Consider the following 17,971-nt stretch of genomic DNA (forward strand, 5'->3'; position numbering starts at 1 on the left):
CTAGATTCGTACCAATAATATCAATCTCTAATCTTATTTTTTGTATATCAAGTCGAACACTGTTCTTTAAACATAACTATCCATCTCAATTGAGCTCGGTCCAGCTTCCTTGATCAGGTTATCTTCTATTCGAACAGGCCGAAATTTCACTTCTCCCGTCTTATTTTCATCTTCCACTTCCTGCACTCTTGTTATATGATCCGGCAACCTTCCGGCAATTGCGTAAATACCTGATAATAGCATTGAATTGGCGGTATGACCATCTTTTAGTTCCACTAGCACTTTCTGTACTGATTCCCTAAGAGCAACATGCCAATAAACCCTGCAAGCCGAAAGCAGTGCACGCCATGCTGTAACATCAGTCTTAATGGGCAAGCTTTCGATTAGTTTATGTGCTTCCTCCAACAACCCTGCACGACCCAAAAGATTGACCATACAACCATAGTGTTCCACCTTCGGCACAAAGCCATACTTGCAAACCATCATCTTGAAACATCTAACTCCCTCTGCCACCAGCCCTCCATGGCTGCAAGCACTTAAAACTGCCAAGAAAGCGACCTCATTAGGTTGACAGCCCTCTTCTTCCATCCTGTCAAATAGCCTCATGGCATTACCCGCCTGCCCATGAACACCATAACCCGAAATCATGGCAGTCCAGGATTTCACATCTTTGCTTCCATGATCTCAAAGATGTCAAGTGCCCTGTCCAAAAACCCGCATTTAGCATACATATCAATCAGAGCTGTTCCGAGAACGGCATCCAATGCCAAGTTTTCGTCTTCCACATAATCCTTGATGCAACTCCATACACTTACAGACCCAGAAGCAGCACAATCCGAAAGCAACCCCGCCAATGTAGATGAATTTGGTTTCATTCCTTCGAGTTTCATCAGGCGCAACAAGGCTACTGCTTCTTCTACCATGCCACATTTTGCAAACTTATCAACCAAACAATTCCATAACACAACATCCTTCACAGAAACTCCATCAAAAATCCGACATCCCAAGTCGATTTGCCCCTTCTTCGAGTACATATCGATCAAAGCAGTAAGAACATGTAAATCCGAACTGAAGCCAATCTTGATGCAATAGCCATGAATACACTCTCCTGCAAGGTGACTCTCTAAATCACCAATGGCAGACAAAAGGTTCAAAACGGTGGTCGCACTAGCCTCAAAACCGATACTACACATTTGCTTGAACAAATCCACAACCACATGAGGCTGAGACGCATGAAGATACCCACCCATCAAAGTATTCAACGAAACCAAATCATTTCTTTGAGGAAATTCATCAAACACCTTCTGGGCATCTTCAATTTTTCCGGAAACACGATAAAACTGCAAAAGGGTATTCTTTACATTGACAAACAGTCCAAACCCAGACCTCATAACAACCCCATGAATCGCTCGGCCGATCCCAATGGCCAATTCACGAGCGCAGGCTTTGATCGTCGCGACGAAAGAGAACTGGTCCAGCGTGATATTCTGAGCTCTCAAGTTGTTGAAGATATGAAAAGCATGCTTTGGATCATTGCTGATGGAGTAGGCTCTGAGCATGGTATTGAACATGAAGAGATTTGGATTTTGTATGCGGCTGAAAATGGCGGCGGCGTATTGGATGGAAGAGGCGAGAAGCTTGCGGGAGGGAAAAGGAAGGTGGTCGAGACCGGTCTTGACCATGGAGCCATGGATTTGTGCGACTTCTGAGACTTTTTTGCAGGATTGTAAAAGAAAAATAAGGCTGAGATCTTGGCAGAAGGCGGAGTTGTGTGTGGGCGAAAGTGTGAGTCTTTGACCCAGACGTGACGACTTGGCTATCAATGTCATCAGCCATGCGGCGCTGGCACGGCGGCGGCAACGTTTGAATTGTTTCGAGCTCACGCCAGAAAAGCAGACACTCAAATACCAAAACTCCAAATCCTTCAATTTTTGCTTTCAATAAAAGTTCAAAAAGTTCATGCAACTGGAATACCAAGCTAGCAATATCTAATGGTACGAGAATTTTCTTCCTTCCTAATCTATTTCTATTTCTCCTTCCTTCCCTTCCTACTTAAACGGTTACAGTTAAATTATGTCAACATTTTATATTGATTTTTTTTAAAAACGCTAAGACAAAAAACAATGTGTGAGAGGAAGGAAGGAAAGTGAATGAGAATAAGAGAGAAAAGAATCCTACTCCATATCTAGTGACTGTCACGTGCACTTTTTTTTGTTGTAACTTGCCCCGGCAAAAAACTTACATACAATTGGAATACCAAGATGACAGTATCTAGTGACGACCACAAAATCTTTTTTTGATGCAACTTTACACCGGTGAAAAACTTGCATGCAACGAGAATACCCAGGCAACAATATCTAGTGACTACCACACTTTTTTTTTCTTTTTTTTTTTTTAAACTCACTCACATGTCATCACGTACATAGTTTGGGATATTGTCATCTTGGTCTCCCGACCGGTCTTGAACTCCACCGACCATAAAACTTCCATGCTTGTAAGTTTCTCTCGTTGGTAGTCGATCAATTTTAGCGAAAATGTGGGCAATAGGATCTTGGCATATATTCACTTGCACTAATTGCACTTTCAGTTGCCTAAAGGATGGTACCGTCGTACAATGAGACAGCCGGATATCAAAACTTGCAATAAGTGATACGGTAACTAGGAATACATTCGGTGCTGATATCTCCCGTAGGCAGAAACGGAATGTATGAAAGTGGCCCAAGACCAAACTACCTTTCCTTATAGGGGGAAAGACTGCTGCTGCTCATCGGAGTCTTCTCCTCCTTGAAGGGTTGGGTTGATGCATCGGATAGACTTGGTAGCCTTGAAACAGAACCCCTTCCTTTCCTCGCGTTTGGCCCTAACTCCTCTATCATGTATTTCCACCCATCAATTGGTCTCCTCCGGCTAAATATGTGAGTCTTGATAAAACTAGCAATCTGCACGCCAATGTCATATATACCAGCGGTAAGCATCGAGACATTTGAAAGAAATTGTTAACAAGATTGTCATTTGTTTGGGAGGCAATTAGGGCATTCGACAGATGGTCAAGTTTCGAAAGTTTTACAAAGCCTGGTGCACCAAAACCATGTGCAACTTTTGTGATTGAATTATAAATCCGATGGCTCTTCCACGTACTCATTTTCAACAAGAAAGGAACTATACTAAAACTACAAAACCTGCACGATATGAACTTTTCTAACATATGAAATAGGTTCACACAAACAATGTAAAGTTCAGGCTAATCCTACAAATTGTACCCTTCACTTATATTATTTGCGTGATTGAATATACACACCTGAAATTTATTGTATGCAATCCGACGCTCAAACTCTTGAAGAAGAATGTCTTCTTCTCTTTGCGTCATCTCCCATATATTTCCCTCCTGAGGCTTAGATGTAGTTTCCCAACCATCAGGTTTGTTTTTGTAGTCGGAAGCACTCGGTGCTTTAGAGTTCTCCAAATCGTTGTTAGGGGAGTCAAAAATGCTGCAAGTATTAAAAAAGTACACCAAAAATGTGAATCGCAAGCAACCTCCAAAAACTTCGCTACTACACTGAAACAAACAGATGGTAAAGATTTAATCCAGTAACTTCTGTGCAAAACCGAAGACTTTAATGCAAAACAATCGAAATCAGGTACATAACCCACTACAAATTGATAGCAGAACATTCACATTCTATAGTTCATACCAACTGATGAAGCAGAACAAACCCACCATACTTCTCTAGAAAGCACTTCTACTAATAAGCAGTTTTATTGGAAGCGCTTTTATCATAATCATGTCGAAATTTCAATTTAAAAGCCCAGAGCTTCAATCAAAAGTACTTGAAATGCTTCCCTTTTAGCTCAAGGTGAATTTCTCACCCCGAAGCACTTTTACTTTTTTTTGCCAAATTTGTCAATTAACGCGTTTAGATATCAGAAAACGCTTTCATCAATTCCAAAAGCACTTTAAAACACATAAACGCATTACAAACGAATACACAAACAGATGCATTCATGTATATGCAGAGATAAACAGAGAGAAAGATTAACATACTCAGAGCAACTATCAAGCAATCGCTCGATGTCGTCGCCACCGCCAAACGAATTCGAGTCGACCAATTTAGCCTCCTCCTGCTTCTCAATCTCCTTCATCCAAAGCCCAGCGTGAATCCTCTGTTTCTTCACCCGATAGTCCTTCTTCAAGCTCTCCAAGCTATAAAGTGACGACCCACTCTCGCTCTGCTGATTCTGCTTCCTTTCCTCTTTGGGTTTCCGCCTCTCGTTCCAATTCTCGTTCATGTCCTCCACGAACGCCTTCGTCTCGGGGTCGGCGTCCGACGGAAGCACGATGCTCGACTCGGGAGACGAGAAATTGACGTCGGTCTCCCATGGAGCTCTGCTGTTGTTTCCCGAGAGGTCGGGTGGGAGCCACGCCGTCTCCCACGCGTCGTTCCAGTCGTCGTCGCCGCCGCCGCCGCCTTTCTTTGAGTTGGAGGAGAAGGCTCGGAGATTGGCGGCTGAAATGAATTGGGTTTTGGCGATTGTGGACGAGAGTCGGTGGAGCTCGGTCTGTGTTGCTATGCGTTTAAGGGTCTGCATGGTTTACGGAATCGGTGAAGAGAATCGCAGAAATGGAAGCTTAAACCCTATGTTTTGAGAGAGACGGGGGACGCAGAGAGGAAGAAGACAACATACGGGCCTAACCAAAAGCCTATGTATTTCAATGGTCTTAAAATAAAAGATTGGGCCGTACGGCAAGCCGATAATGTTCTATATGGCCCATAGAGAAAGCAAATAAAATTTTGTGATTAATATCATTTTTTTTAGCCGTATGTCGATTTCCTCCGAGACTCGTAAGACGCTACCAATTTTCTCCATGAAGTTACTTCTTGAACTTTTATGGTTGGTAAATTTTTTTCTAAACTATAATTTTAGCCAATTACCCTCCTGAACTTTTATAATTAGCAAATTCCCCTCCACTTTTCCGGCGTTTTGTGGAAGGTATCGAACAACGACTTATCCTACTCCTAAACTTTTCCCCCACTTTTCCTCACTATTTATGCTAACCTCAAAAGCTAAATGCCCTTGTTGTAAGTTGGCACCAATATGAAAGGGTAGTGATGTTCTCGCTCTAATTTAAAATCAGAGAGTCCTATTGTGGAATAGATGTGGCAATAAGTTTTGCTTAGGTTTATCTATTTAAATATGTGCCATGTGAGTAAGATATTAGTTGACCAATGCTAATCGTGTTTAACTCATATCAATTGTGTACTTGTAAGTTATTGTATTCGTGCGAGTTTCAATTCGCATAACGTGTCGTGTCTGAAATTGTCACCCTAAATTATAAGCGTGAAAAACCATAAAGTATTCAATTTGCAATATCAAAATTTGAAAAGCAAGTGTCAAAATGATGAAAAGTTTTAATATAGTTCTCATTCTTATAACTCAAAGACTAAGGCATGTGAAATTGATTGGCTTCATGGTAAACTTTACTTCTTTTTCATTTTTATTTGGTTTCTTTAGATAAGTAATGGTGTTGGGCCCCCTAGGGCCCAAAAACTATAAAACGTAAGCAAATAAGGGATGGGCCACATTATACAAGCCCACCTGAGCTTCGAGTTTTGTGTGTTATCTTAGTTATGAATGTTCTAAAGCATGTTTAGACAAGCATGGCGATGGAACATTATTGTCCAACGCATTGAAGGGTCTTATCCCTTATCTGTAATTTTTAACACGAAGTTGTTTTTCTTACTTCAATAATATATATACACACACAATCATAAATTCAATGGTTATTGTGTTACATTGATATATAAATAGTGCGGACTTATTTGACAATCAAGATTAGATTAGTATATTCTGAATTTCAAAGCACGTTAAAGGAATAACTGAATGTAATTTTGTCCAATTTAAAGGCAAAAGATGGACCATACATAAATAAACTATAAACTTGTATATTTCAACTCCAACATAATGATAGGATTAGAAAAACAAGTTTCGCTCTTGTCTAATTTATTATGATTTACTCAAAACAAAACGTTATTTCCGTTATCTAAATTCAATGTACCTTGAGTTTTATGAATCATTCACTCAAATATAATCCTAGTCACCAAACGAAAGTTGTGATTTTTTTAAGTACGAAAAATGCGGTTTCTAATCAATAAATATTCACTTATTAGGTAGGAAAAGGATCCTTGTTAGATCTTTTTTCTAGGGATCTTAGGGATCCCGCGATCGTAACCGTTTATCGTATATCGTGCGGTCAGTTTTCCTTAGGTACTATTTATATTTAATTTTAAATTTTAAATGATTTTTTACTACATGATATACGATAACGATCGTGATTACGAGATTTCTAGAATCTCAAAGAAACAGATCCGGTGAGGATCCTTTTCCAATTAGGTAGTTCATGAATGTACTTGTCAGTCTAGACGTATCCTGCCTTCCACCAATCAAAGTAATATGTGGAAACATCTAGCCCATAAAATACACGTGTACGTAGTCACGAAGAAATTGTGATAAGTGTCAATACTCATTCCTTTTAAGTTAGATGTATTTTTACTCATCGTTCTCAAATCGTAATAACGTTCATAATCATACTTATTATTATTAGATGAGTTTAAATTTTAAGATTTATATCTATCAATTATGCAAATCTCGAAATTAAAAATTATTCAACGATGATTAATATGATGATGAGCATCACAATATCTTAAGAGTGATGAGAAAAAAATTCCTTTTTGAATTGAAGATATTTTAAAAAATAAGAATTAATTGCAGAGAAATAGACAGGAGAGGGTCAATCGCCATCAAATGCAAGTTGCAAATAAGGTTACTCAGTGTCCCTGCTGAGCTGTTTATTTTGCAGGAAATTGGAAAGTGGTGGGGTTGGGGGCATATGATTTTGAATTGAAATTACGTAAGCTACGAGCCAACTCAAGATTTTAATCACACAACTGTGTGTTAGCTATTAGGGCCAGCCTGTGTCTGAGGAAGCTTCCCACGTCTCACAAATAATTTTTCATTGTATTTTGAACACAATCACTTTAGTTTTATTTTTTTATTTTTTATTTTTTTCTATTTGAAGAAACAATATTATTTATACTAAGGGGAGAAGTGAGTTTAGCCTCATAATGAGTTAGCAATAATGTGGTTCAAATTCGTCATTGGCGATAATTGAACTTAAGATCTCTCACTTACAAATGAGGAGGAAGACACTAGACTATAGTACTAAGTAGACCTTACGTTGTTATTTTATTCAAATAAAATTATAAGTATTTGCCTTTTATAACACGTGAAAATGATGCACCACATGACTGATGTTCATTATACTTATAAATATTTCTCCCCATACCACAAAGAATGACTTTTATGAAACATTTTTGAGAATCAATCTCACATTAATGACAAAATGGATATTGCATAGGCTTATAAGTGAGTTAGGCTATTTTCTACATTTACAGTTAGTTTTTCCACCTCAATTTTTTTCATGGCATCAAAGTTGGTTGTCTCAAATGTGAAGCGAACAACCACATGCTCTAGTCACTTCGTTTGTGTTTACCACATAGGCTTGAAAATTCGCCAAGCTTAAGGGATCATCTTAAAAATGAATCTTACATTAATGAAAAAAAAAAAAAAATTTGCATAGACTTACAAATAAGTTGAGTTACTCCTAACATTGTATATTGATTTTATGATGAAACTTTAACTTTCTTCGTATATCACCAAAATGGCTTTATGTATAAATAATACAAAAGTATATATTAATTTCTCTTGGGAAACGTTATTGACACTTCAAAAATCTCATTCTACACTTCTCACAAGCGTATTTTTCTTTCTAAATATAGAAAGTTTGGATTGTAGAATGAGAATTTTAGAATGCCAATAACAATTCCCTTTCTCTTTACGTATCATTATATTATTGACATAAAATGCCACAATACCGATTTGCTGGTACTATACAAATTGCTTTCTATACTTCATCAATGGGTGTCAATTATGAAACCCCACTTTCTCTTTTAGCTGTGTGTTTAATTAACAAAGTCGTACACGTACTTTGGTTCTCTCCACTTGTTATTGTGTGGAGATTTCAAATTTGGAATCTTCCCCTAAGCCAACTACTTTCCTTGTTGAGCATCTGCCTTTTTCTTATTAATTGCTAGGCAATTGCGACGAAGGCACGCTTCAACCATAATCTCCATCTCTATCATGCATTATTGTACAAACACATGATTGTTCATACAACTTTTTCAAGACTAAAATGAGGCCTAACAATAGTGAACTAGTGCTTTTTTAATACAAATTTAGACAACTGTTTAGTACATGTATTATAAAAGTTGAAAAATTAATTCGCTTAATTAAGTTATATTGTCACATCATATGTCACTTTTTGTCACAGTATCCATGGCAAGATTGAGCCTAACTAACGCAATAGAAGAATGGTTCATTTACACTTAAATTACCAAATTATTTACACAAACGAAAATATATAGAATTCGTTGTGAGTTGGAGAGGCGAAAATGCTTATATGTCTGAGGGTATCACTTGATTTGTGACTTGTGATTAAGGAAAGAAGAGGTATACATTGCGAGATAGAAAAGTCTTGCACTTGCGGGAGGGAAGGAATATAATCACCAAAAGCAAGTCGACTATATAAGTTGTGTTTTGCAAATCTTATCATTTTTAAGATTTTTCAATCGACGATCTTGTGTTTAGCCTTCTCATTGCGTGACTTATGGTGTTTGGTGTCTTTTTATTTTGACTCAATTACATAATAAATAAAGGAAATTGTTATTGTTATTGTCATTTCAAAAAATCTCATTTTACACTCTAAATTTTCTATAATTAGATAGAAAATTGCTTTTATGGAGAGTGTAAAGTGAGATTTCTGAAGTGTTAATAACAGTTTCCTAAATAAATCAATCATTTTATTATAATCATGCGATGAGATAAACATTGTAGGACTGGCTCGTAAGAGTTTGAAGAAGAATACATGAACAATTGATTCACTAATATCGGAAGAAAAGAGACGTTTGATCGGTTAAATTCGGGAAGGATCCAAAGAACGCAAGCCTAAGTGGTGACGCGGTTGGATGATAACGGCTACGGCACGATCCTTGCAATTATCTTCAAGTCTACTCGGTCGCCCATTTTTTCAAACACTCGGCCAAATCAAAGTGGATTTGATTTGAATAATTCATCCAAAACAAAACAAAATCAAATCAAAATCTCCTTCTATCTTCTTCTTGTTCTAGAACAACCGTAATTTCTATGAAAGTACTTTAGAAGATATTTCGGTAGCGGCAAAACAACTTACATGAAATAGATTGATTGTAACATACTTTTTCCGTGTAATAGTGCATTGATATACCTAGGTTATCCTTTACATACTAAGACATTATTACTTGAACTCTACAGTAACTTTACATTTATTTTATGTAAGTTTCTTTCAACAAAACCGCCACTGTTATTTTCACAAGTACATACAGATATAGAAGGTCTTTAAGAGAAGAAATCCTTGTTTTTTATAAATAACTAAAAAAAAAAAAAATTAGTTATGGGATTCACACATCAAACTTTAATTATCCAAACAGTTTATTTTTCAAGTTGCATCTTATATATCATCTTTACAACTAACCAAATCGGAGAGAAATCTACAAAGATAATCTATAAATCAAGACATATAAAATAAACAATTCGAATAATTTACCTATAAATGTATCCATCAATATCAAACTAATATGTCGATAAAAATGTCCAACTAATCTAATCATCCGCGTAGGTCTATCTTGTCTTTACAACTTGTCATCTGGCATTATATTAGTAACCAAAGGTTCGGGGCTGAACAGCTATTATATCAACAAATTAATTAATTAATTAATTAAACATTCAATCACAAATGCTAAACAATCCTTGATTCTTTTTAAATTTGGACCTTTCTGATTACAAATCATACACAAGATAAAAAGAATTATGTCGGTCTCAGGATTTCTGAATGTAAGCATTCTGTGTGAATCAAAGTCGTTTTCTCATCCTTATCATATGATTGCACACATTTTTCTTTCTTAGGCACTTATGTTTATTTTACTCATTTTATTTATTAATTATCTTCATCTAACTACTAAAAAATATAAATTAAAAAAAAAAAAAAAAGTGTGTGAGAGCATCTTTGGTTAAAAATTAAGGAAAACGAATAAAAATGGCTTGAAAACTTTGAGTTTTAACGATAAGGTCAAAATAAAGGGTATAATGAATAGTACCATTTTTGACTTTTTAGTGTAAAAATGTGGTTTTTCTTAAAGTGAACAGTACCGCCGACTTTTCGTTAAAACTCCCTAAAAATTATGTCTGCATGACTGACCATCTCATCTAATTGTAGTAAAAGCCTAAAATGATTATCGTGCGAGTCATAATATTTGAATGAGGATCCTATTTGTGAGGATTCCGGAAATCCTCCAATTACATCCGTTCATCGTATATCGTGAGATTAGAAATTATTGTAATCTTTTTATTTGAAATTAAATATAAATAGTACCTGAAAAAATGTGACCGTATGATGTACGATAAACGAATGTGATTAGATGATCATCGGGATTCAGAGAGGACCCTCATTCGTAATATTTGGGGCTATTTGATTAATGTTTTGGTTTTTAATTCTTAAATTTTATTTTTGTGTTAGTGATGGAGTGAAAATACATTGAAGAAATGAGGGTTATGGGAGAGGGAAAACTACAATGTAAAAATAAAAAATTTACGGGTAAGTGGATAATTTTCAAAATTTTAATTATTTGAAAATGGAAAATTTGTTCAATAATTAATTTTAGTTTAAAAAAATTTAAATTAAAAATTAAATAAAATAATTTTTTTGAGTTTTCAAAATTTTGAGTTACAGATTTTTGCATTTTTTTTAAATTGCTTACAAAACAAGGTTTCAATTTTATAAAAATTTAAAATACAATAAAAAAGATTAAAAACAAGATGACAATCAAACGACACCTTAATACAATCATTGGTTAAGCAGACTAATGCGAACCAAACAAGTATAGAATAACAAAAGATGAAGGTGACACCTAATAAGAACTTAAGAACTATGATAGAGTCGTTTACATGACGAGAAATATTAGAGAGAGTAAATTTATAGACGAAATTTTGTAAATTAAATAATATAAAAGATAATTATTAGATTATCAATTAAGTATTGATTAACATATTTATTTATTTTATTAATGACATATTATTTAATTATAAATTTATTCTTGCTAGCATTACCTATGCACATAAATGCTGAAATCTAAATTGCGAACCCACTTATTATTTTCGCAGGTCCCCAAGTTATACAAAGGTAGAAATGATGCCACCACTGCTCCAAATCCCTTCAACTTAATCTTCCTCATTAAATAATTCGGGCTCCTGAAATTTGATTAAATGGCTAAAGTTATTATTACTTTTAAAGTGGGTCTGTATTTTTAGTCGTTTGATCAAATTTCAAGAGTCTGTATTATTTGATGAGGAGGATTAGGTGGAAGGAATCCTTCCCACCACTATATCCGTGTCCTTGTCATCTCAAATATGTCTATCCATGGTCCCGATGCATGATGCATACGACCATGTTATACAGAGATAGAAACGATGCCACCACTGCATCCTTTGTCCTTGTCATCTCAAATATGCCTATCCATGGTCCCCATGCATGATGCATATGACCCCATCCCACAATATCTTACCTCTCATCATATCACAACACCATTCCCCATGACATCAAACCATTCTATATCATCTTATAATATACACAAGTACGTATATGAAGAAAATGACCTATATGGATATTTTATCCTAAAGTCCAAATTGTAAATTGAGAAATGATAAGAAATTCTTTATGGATTATCTATCACTTCAAAGTTCATTATAAAATATCATGCCAAAAATATAAAGTGATAGAGAATCAATAAAAAGTACCTACTTTTGAGAGAATTTAATTTGCATTTCTCTTTTAAATTTTAGCAATGGATCAAGAGGATTATTCAAGATGTTCTATAATTAATTTACAGAATTTCGTGTAATGAACATAAAATTTTATATTATAACTACTTTGTTAAGATTGTTTGTGCGAAAAACAATAAAATATGATGTCGTTTAGTTATTAAATTGAATAAAATAAAAAATCGGATACATAAATTTTTTACAAACTGTCCGTTTATTTTTTGAAACAATTGACTAAACGACATTTATTTAACTTTTTCTTCCATACCTTCTTATAGATATTTGTAACACGAATAATTTTGACCATACGCGTGAAATGTATTGAATCTCACGAAGGATCTTAAGAAGGAGCGAAGGATTTTTATTTTAATAGCACAGTGGGCCATCTATAAGTGTACATGTGTCATCTATGAGTGTGCCATGGATGGCAGACAACGCATTGCCTCGTCAGTATCCCACTGTCGTATTTGCATACCCCACCCACCCCTCGCATCGAGGGCGCTCCTCTCCGGTCCCGCTCGGGTCCCATTAATATTATTTGTCGCCACTAGATTTGCTTTTACCACCTCATACGACCCCGCAGATCTGGTTTGCCAACGACTCGTCGCACTCGCATCGTCTTTCGCGCAACTACCCATCCAATGCGTTATTTTAATGGTAGTGTTTACTTTTAACGAAAAATAATATTTTTATTTTAAAAATTTATTTTGATACTATTTATTTACAACATTCTTTTTATTATTTTGATTAAAATTCAAAATTTTCAAATCATTTGCATTAATTTTTCTTTATTTTTACGATACGATGCATCGCACACTTTAAGTTTAAAATTGTACGTGCAGATCCATACATTCTAATCCTAAGGATCCATCAATCTGAGGCATTGAAATTTGATCTAACAGTTAAAATTATTATAATTTTTAAAGTGAACTCTTGTTTGTAGCCGTTAGATTAAATTTCAATGGTCCACATTTAATGAATCCCAAAGATTAGGATGCATGGATCCTCGCAGAATCCAGAGATGATCCATGTCCAAATTGTACTATCTAAACACTCACGTTTACTTCCATAATTTATTTCATTTGATTTTTTTACGTCATTTGATCCAATGACTAAATTTGATTTTTTTACTTCATTTGATCCGATAACAGAAATATTGTGTAAAAATTAAAAAGAAGGCTTTTTCATCAAAATGGTCATTGAGATTTGAACTTGGTTCCTGAGATTGTACACCATCAATCATTTTGGTCATTCCGTGCAAAATTATGTTAAATAAGGATCAAAATGACAAATATACTCTCAATTTAATAAATAATGGACCAAAATGATTTGACAAAAAAATAAGGGTATTTTGCTCATTCTATTCTTATTTAATAGAGATTTTTCAAGAAATGACCAAATGATTGATGGTGGACAAACTTAATGACCAATTTTATTAATTTCAAATCTCAAAAATCAAAGTGATTAGACCAACTCCAATGGTGGGTTAAAAGCCAAATTACCACCCAGAATTTCCCCTAAACCCACTACAAACCAAGGGGAAATTTTGAGCTAAATGCTAAATGCTAAACCAATGCCAAATTTCCCCCCGAAATTTAACCCAAAAATCGGGGTGGACTCTACCCAATATTTATCGGAATTAAAAATTTTTAAAATGTTTATAAAATTAATTTACGATAGTCTACATATTTATTTAAAAAAAAAAAATTAATTTAACAAAAAAAATAGCCTAGGTTCATTCTTTAATAATCCTGGCCTAAAATTTTAGGGTAAAACGGTTGGAGTAGAAAAACTGTTTTTAGACTAAAAGTTAAATTTTTTGGATTAAAAAATTTGACTTTTAACCCAACTATTGAAAATGGTCTTAGTTATGCAAATCTTAAAATATTATTTTGATTAAAAATCCAAAAAAGAAAAAGAAAAAGTGAATAACACACCCTTAAGTCTAATCAATAAAGCAAACGTGTGAACACGCGCGAAAGCAGAAAGGGGGTGTAATGTGATGCGTCACTAGTCGTGGGAAGTGATAGAACTCAATAGAATCCAATGTTTTTACGAAGTCGCTACCTTCAATCCAACTTTGGTCGGTTATGTACAATGTTCTCTGTACGGTTTACAAAAATCTTTTTAAAGTGCGCGCTGGGTATGGCTCACATTAGCATCTCCCGAGAATACAAAGCGTTTTTTATCATTTCCCACCAAAACCCTAACTTTATAAAAGTATGTCATTTTACTTCTTACATATTTTTTTAATATTCGATAATCGGATCAGATAAATTGAAGAAGATCAACGAACATAAATTATCAAAGGATGTGTATAAAGTAAAATATGATGTATAAATAACACACCCCTAAAAGTAAAGTGGACTTTGTTAGAATACTCAAAAAATTTCGCTATCAAATTTATACAATTTTTTATTATTTTGATTTTGAAGAAAACATAGGAATATTTTTAATATTTTAGAATGCATCACCGTTTTGAAGCTCTCACTTTATATATATCATTTATATAAAATCCGCTTTGCAAAATATTTATTACAACTAAACTTGTTTAGTCACATAACTTCATAAAAATGTATTACAAAAATGATAAAAGTAATACTAATTATTTATGTATGCATTATAATAGATTAATTAGCAATCTTATTTTTAATTTACTTTTGTAAAAATGATCTTTATAGTGAATTTTTTTTTTGGTCAAAGGGAATTTTTTTAACAAAGACTAGCGCAACAAATTACAAAGAAGTAAAAGCGAGAAATAAAACAGCCCCAAAAAGGGGACAGTACAGACAGGATGCCGTATATGCACGTAGTGCATAAGTAAAGGTTCCTATATAGGAAAAAATTACGTAGAATTCCAATAGCTAAGGTTCAAAGGTAAAGGCCCAAAAGTGACCACACAAAATAACCTAAAAATCCTAAACAGATCTTCGCCGCCGCGTACGCGGCCGAATCGGTGAAGACACCACCGCAAGGTGCACGGCTCGATCCCATCGTAGTCCCTCTGTTGGGGAAAAAGTGCCAAATCTTCAGATCTAATGAAACCACACCAATACCGAACGCCACATTTCTACCCCTCAGCCGGTACCAAACACACAAAAGGGCATCTAAATGCCCAGAACCAAGCTGTAACCAAAAAGGTCAGGTGTTGTAAACACCATTATGAAGAGATACCAGACCTTTGTAGGGGTGACAACATATAGTTGTCTTTGACCGGAGAGAATCACGAAAGAAGCAGCAAGTGGTGAGGTGAGATCCACCAAATTTGGAATTTGATTCGAAGTTTTGGAAGATCTAGAGCTCAGAGCCCCAAATCGCCCAAAAGCTCCAAATCAAAATACCATGAGGCATGGGAAAATAACCCGGAGATAATACTCCATCCACACCACCGGTAGATGGTGGGTTGCTCCACCGTTCCTTGGAGGGAAACGGGGCCACCGCAGGTACGGGGAAAGACAAAAGGCCCATAGATGGTGCTTCATCCACGCCTTCCGAAGAAGGTGTGTAGATCCCCAGCTGAAGGACGAAAAAGGGGGCCATCGCAGGAGCTGGGTAAGAAGGGAAGGATCGAGAAGAGGAGGAGGAAAACAAGCTTCAAAGTTAGCTGCCACCGACCCCAAGCAGAAGCCAGAGGCCGGCGGCAGGAAGGGGATGAAGTTTAGGGTTTTTTTGTAGAGAACCATCACAAAGTTCTCTAATTTGAAAGAATTTTGAGTTACTCTTACTCATTTTCTAGTAGTAAACATTGTTCTTCCCCAGTCAAACATTGTTCTTTAGTAAATAAGCGAGGAACTAAAATAGAGAATTGTTATTGGCGTTTTAAATTTCTTATTTTGTATTTTAATTTTTTTATATTTAGAAAGGAAAATGCCCTCTTCAGAAGTAAAGAGTAAGAATTTTAAAATGCTAATAACACTTCTCTACAAATTTAAGAAATTTTGTGTTTATAGAAGGGCAAATTTACCCTTAGCAAGGTTTAGTCCAACTGCGTAAAGTATTTAATGCAAGGAGAAAATGGGTACACTACAAAAAATAAACATACTGAAAACAACAGGTGTTAAAATAATTTCATGAATTTTAAATCACTTTTTCCCTTCTACAAGTTAATCTCCTAATAAGTGGCAGAAAACGCTTGGTATTTTTACAAAAGAAGAGGGACCAAAATGAAAATTAAATATTCTCTCCATTTTCCCTAATTGTCCCTCTTTTAACACCTTCAAAAACATCTTTTTTGTTCCTCCAAACTCCCCTAATATATAATTCCTTCGCATTTTTAACTCTCCTCCGTTCGCATTTTTAACCCTCCACCGGTCCACTCCATGCGCTAATCAGTGAACTACATAAACAGTTCAGATTGCACCAAGGTATAGTAGTTGGCCGCTTCGTCTTCAAGCTCCCACAACCCATCACCAAATGAAAACCCATCCAGACCGTCGAATTTAAACCCATCACCCTCCACTTCATCGGACACGTCAGCCTCCCTCTGCGGAATCCCAAGCTCGTCGTCGGAAGCTTCTAGAAGATGTCTCATAACCCTCTCGCACTCATCCTCTTTCAAAAAACACGCATTGGAAGAAGTAGGAGTGGAAGAGCCAGAGGAAGACGAGGCATAGCCTTCTAGAGCCGACTCGGCAGCTAGGGTTTCGGAGCTGGGGAATGTGTTGAGAGGTTCAGGTGAGATTTCTTGCTGCAGGGTTGTGATTAAAGAGGACAAATCTTCCGGAGGTTCTACTTCTTCTTCGTCGAGGAGAGAAAGTATGTCGGTATAAGGTTTCTGACGCTTGAGATCAACGGAATCCTCAGCTAGGGTGAGGGTTTCGTCCCTTTGGCGTTTAGAGGGAGCTTGACGCACACTGTCGTCAACGAGGGTTAGGGTTTCATCCCTTTGCTGTTTTGCCGGAGTTTGATCGGCGATAGCCATTTGCAGAGAAAGAGTTAAGAGCAAGAAAATAGCTTGCAAGAGAGAGGAGGATACTAGGAGGAAGAAAAGGGTTTTGATGAGAGAGAGAAGGGGATGGGAAGTGTTTATATAGAGATGGAGTAAAAGTAATGGTCGGGTCAAAAGGGCTCGCGAAATGAGTGAAACATGGAAGCCGAGGAATATTTTAATGATTTTTTTGGTGTTGTGTTAGAGGGAAAAGATGCTTGGGAAACCATAAGTCAATTAAAATATAATTTATCTAAAAATAATATTATTAAATGGTGAAGGTACTGTATAGAGGGGAGATATGAATGCATCGGACCGTTGGATTGGCTTTTGGTGTTGTCGAGGAACACGAGCGGTTGGTAATTGAGGAGGAAGATATCTCGAGGACCCAAAAGAAACCGACAACGGCAGTTAGGAGAGAGAGAGAGAGTAATTGGTAATGTCAGTGGTCAGTGGTGTCTGGAGGGAGTAGAATTCTAATTCATTAGGATAAGAGTAATGCTTTTTATTTTATTTTTTTAAAAGAATGGTCGGCGAGTTATGGTTATGTAATTTTTTTGAATCCTGGGAGGTAATAAAAAATTTCACTCGGTAACAATTAAGTAGACTCATCAGTTCGAACATAGAACCTAGAACTTTTTTTTTTTGTCAAACGTATTTTTTTTGTTTATTAGAGAGTCACAATCCGTGTTCTTATCATTAGACCACTTGCTGTGGTTCGATACAAGTAATATTAAATAGATTAAATTTGTAAATGAAATAATATATCATATCTAAGGTTGGATACGAGTAATATTAAGTAGATTAAATTTGTAAATTAAATAATATATCATATCTAATAAAAAATTAAGTACGTTATTTAACTTTCAAAAAATAAAATCAACAATTTTTATGTTCTTGTTAGTTTAAAAAATTTATTCTGCACATTTAACCTCTAGCATTTTTCTTTGGATAGTACTTGTACTTACGGGTGAGTATTCAATTTTTAATTTTTCTAATATTTTTTTAACAAATGTATAATTATTTTATAGAATAATAGACGTGTTATTAATTTTTTTCAGTTTTAAAAAATAAAAG

At 35.5% G+C, this 17,971-nt stretch overlaps 2 protein-coding genes and 1 pseudogene across 2 annotated transcripts; all 3 read right to left on the reverse strand.

The window, feature by feature from the left end:
• Window positions 1–9: 9 nt before the first annotated feature.
• On the reverse strand, window positions 10–2,038 carry LOC137731259 (pentatricopeptide repeat-containing protein At1g26900, mitochondrial-like; annotated as a pseudogene).
• Window positions 2,039–2,164: 126 nt separating this feature from the next.
• LOC137731260 (protein GAMETE CELL DEFECTIVE 1, mitochondrial-like) lies at window positions 2,165–4,877 on the reverse strand. Its single transcript, XM_068470361.1, has 3 exons — window positions 4,043–4,877; window positions 3,299–3,488; window positions 2,165–2,939 (listed from the first exon to the last, which is right to left on the reverse strand). Exons 1-3 carry the CDS (start codon window positions 4,585–4,587, stop codon window positions 2,730–2,732), a joined length of 945 nt encoding a protein of 314 aa, XP_068326462.1. The 5' UTR covers window positions 4,588–4,877; the 3' UTR covers window positions 2,165–2,729.
• Window positions 4,878–16,022: 11,145 nt separating this feature from the next.
• On the reverse strand, window positions 16,023–16,971 carry LOC137731478 (uncharacterized). The gene has a single exon (XM_068470594.1). The coding sequence runs from the start codon at window positions 16,886–16,888 to the stop codon at window positions 16,304–16,306; it is 585 nt and encodes a 194-aa protein (XP_068326695.1). The 5' UTR covers window positions 16,889–16,971; the 3' UTR covers window positions 16,023–16,303.
• Between the last annotated feature and the right edge of the window lie 1,000 nt (window positions 16,972–17,971).

This window comes from Pyrus communis, chromosome 4, assembly GCF_963583255.1.
Source record: "Pyrus communis chromosome 4, drPyrComm1.1, whole genome shotgun sequence".
In the NCBI taxonomy this organism is placed as follows: Eukaryota; Viridiplantae; Streptophyta; class Magnoliopsida; order Rosales; family Rosaceae; genus Pyrus; species Pyrus communis.